The 2,497-nt window shown below is 45.1% G+C and overlaps 1 protein-coding gene across 1 annotated transcript in view; it reads left to right on the forward strand.

The window, feature by feature from the left end:
* The window catches only part of LOC129683269 (sodium-dependent glucose transporter 1B-like), a 9,404-nt gene extending 7,152 nt beyond the window's left edge, over nt 1–2,252 (forward strand). Inside the window, 2 exon segments of the mRNA XM_055615889.1 lie at nt 1–551; nt 554–2,252. Coding sequence (XP_055471864.1) covers nt 1–551; nt 554–1,180 — 1,178 coding nt within the window. The 3' untranslated portion in view covers nt 1,181–2,252.
* Nucleotides 2,253–2,497: the final 245 nt, after the last annotated feature.

The following is a 2,497-nucleotide window of genomic DNA, read 5'->3' on the forward strand; positions in this document are numbered from 1 at the left end:
CCCCCCACATGCAGGCCTTGCACTTCAGTTTCGCCTTGGGCGCTGTCCTGGCGCCCCTGCTGGCTAAACTGGCCTGGGGTACAGCAGCATCTGCTCACACCGAGTCCGATTTTGACCCTCTAATGTTGAACCGACCCTCTGAGGCCTCCACAGGCTCACTGTTTGCGCCACCCGATGACATGACTCTCCTGTGGACATATGCTTCCATCGGCACCTATGTTTTAGTCGTTTCTGTCTTTCTCTTTGGTCTGTTTTGTAAGAAACACTCAAAGCAAGAAAAAGCCACAGCATCTGCTCAGGTAGCTCGAAGGGGTAAATATCACAGGGCCCTGCTCTGTCTCCTCTTCCTCTTCTTCTTTTACGTGGGAACTGAGGTGACCTATGGCTCTTATGTATTCTCCTTCGAGACCACCCACGTTGGCATGGAAGAAAGCGAGGCAGCTGGCTTGAACTCCATCTTCTGGGGCACCTTTGCAGCCTGCAGGGGCCTGGCCATCTTCTTTGCAACAGTCTTACAGCCTGGAACCATGATCGTGCTGAGCAACATTGGCAGATGAGCCTGGCCTCATCTTTCTTTCTGGTGCTTTTTGACAAGAACCGTCTTTGTCTCTGGATTGCGACATCTGTGTATGGAGCCTCAATGGCAGCCACGTTTCCCAGCGGCATTTCCTGGGTTGAGCAGTACACCACCTTAACCAGGAAATCTACAGCATTCTTTGTCATTGGTGCTGCCCTGGGAGAAATGGCGATTCCTGCAGCGATCGGGATTCTTCAGGGACACTACCCAGGTCTGCCGGTAGTCCTGTACATGGGTCTGGGGTCAGCCATCTGCACTGCTGTTTTGTTTCCTGTGATGTATAAATTAGCCACCTTACCCCTGAAGCGCCAGCGCAAAGGAAGAAGAAAGAGCAAGGACCAGAAAGCTTTGCTTTCCAGCGCTGAGCTAAATGACTATGAAGAAGAAAATGAGGAGGAAGATGCTGAAAAATGGAACAAAATGGATTTTGAGGTGGTTGGGATGAGTGATCCAGTGCAGGAGTCTGTGAGCGAGACACCTAGAGGTGTGGCGGGATCCACCACCGAGGTCTCCCATCAGTTCCTCTCAGATCCTCTGGGTTTTGAGTCCTCCTCAGCTGGTAGCAGCAAGTCCCTTGTAAATCACCAGAACAAAAGGGACTGACACCCAGAGAGGACTGAATGGCTTTATTGAGTAACCACCACTCCTGACACCGTTCAGAGCAGAGCTTTGGCAGTTGAAACTTGCGTTGTAACATCTTCTGACAGCACACAAGCAAACAATCTCAAAAGTCTCTTATTTCTAAGCCTTTTCTATTTTCTATGTAAAAAAAAAAATCTCTTATATTTATGTTTTCTTTGCTCTCTGCTCTCAAAAAAGCCTCTTAAGACCATTGTTTAAATTCTCTTTATTTTAGGATTTGTAAGTTTATTGGGTATGGTTAAAATATGTAAAGTCTGTAACAAAACGTCAGCTTAAAATTTTTTAAAAAAGGTGATAGTTTAAAAATCTACACATAGGTAATACTGTATACCCATACTTGTATATAACTTGGATTCAACTCTTGTTTAGAAAACTAGATCTGATATAGGATACTGTATATGTAACTCAGATTCAACTATTGTTTAGAAAAACAGATGGTTTTTTGTTTGTTTGTTTTTAGGAAGAACAAAACAAGGGTTGTGTGCCTGATGGGCTCACCTTGGAGTAATTAGCAACCATGTAGCTGACAGCCATCTTTACTAAGGTTAAAGAAAACATCCTTGGGTGGACACTGCCATGTAACTTCCCCATCATCTTGGTTAAGAAGACCACATGCTATAAACCAACCTAGCACCCATAAACCTATTAGTTCCACTGAGCCTTGCTTCTCACTGTATCTCCTTTTAGATTAAGGAGAAAAAGCAGATCTCTAAGATATCTTAGATTAGGATGGATTTTTGTCTTGAGAGAAAGAAAATTAGATAAAATCAATGTGCTTGATTGAAGGCTTAGATTTTTCACCTAACCTACTTCATTTAGGGCTCTTAAACACTTCTACCTCCCTCTACCTGCTGACCAGAGGTAGGGGAGAAAGAAGGTTATTAGGTAAAGGGGGTCATAGGCCTTTATAGAAGTAGTTCCTTGGGGTGAGTCTACTCTTCATTGTCCAGATACCAGCAGTCCAGTCCAAAGGCCAACACCAAGCAGCAACAGGAATCAGCATGATTCAAAAGATCAGGACAAGTCAGCAAAGCCGCAAGACTCAGTTGGATTGTCTCGAGAAGTTCCCTGGAATGTTTTTCTCTGCGAAGTCAAGTGTCGAAGCACGAAGATCAGCGTAGTGATAACAGTCCAAAAAGTGATGACTCACTGTGAGTGGGCTTCTGTGTCTCTCCTCTCCTCAGAGTCCACCCAAGGATGTTCTCAGCTGGCCAGAATCACGGCCCTTAATCAAGAGAGCGCTCAGCAAAACATCACGTGTCCTCTCACAAGAAAACA

The sequence above is a fragment of the Psammomys obesus genome, unplaced genomic scaffold (genome assembly GCF_907164565.1).
Source record: "Psammomys obesus unplaced genomic scaffold, mPsaObe1.curated_primary_1811, whole genome shotgun sequence".
Classification (NCBI taxonomy): domain Eukaryota; kingdom Metazoa; phylum Chordata; class Mammalia; order Rodentia; family Muridae; genus Psammomys; species Psammomys obesus.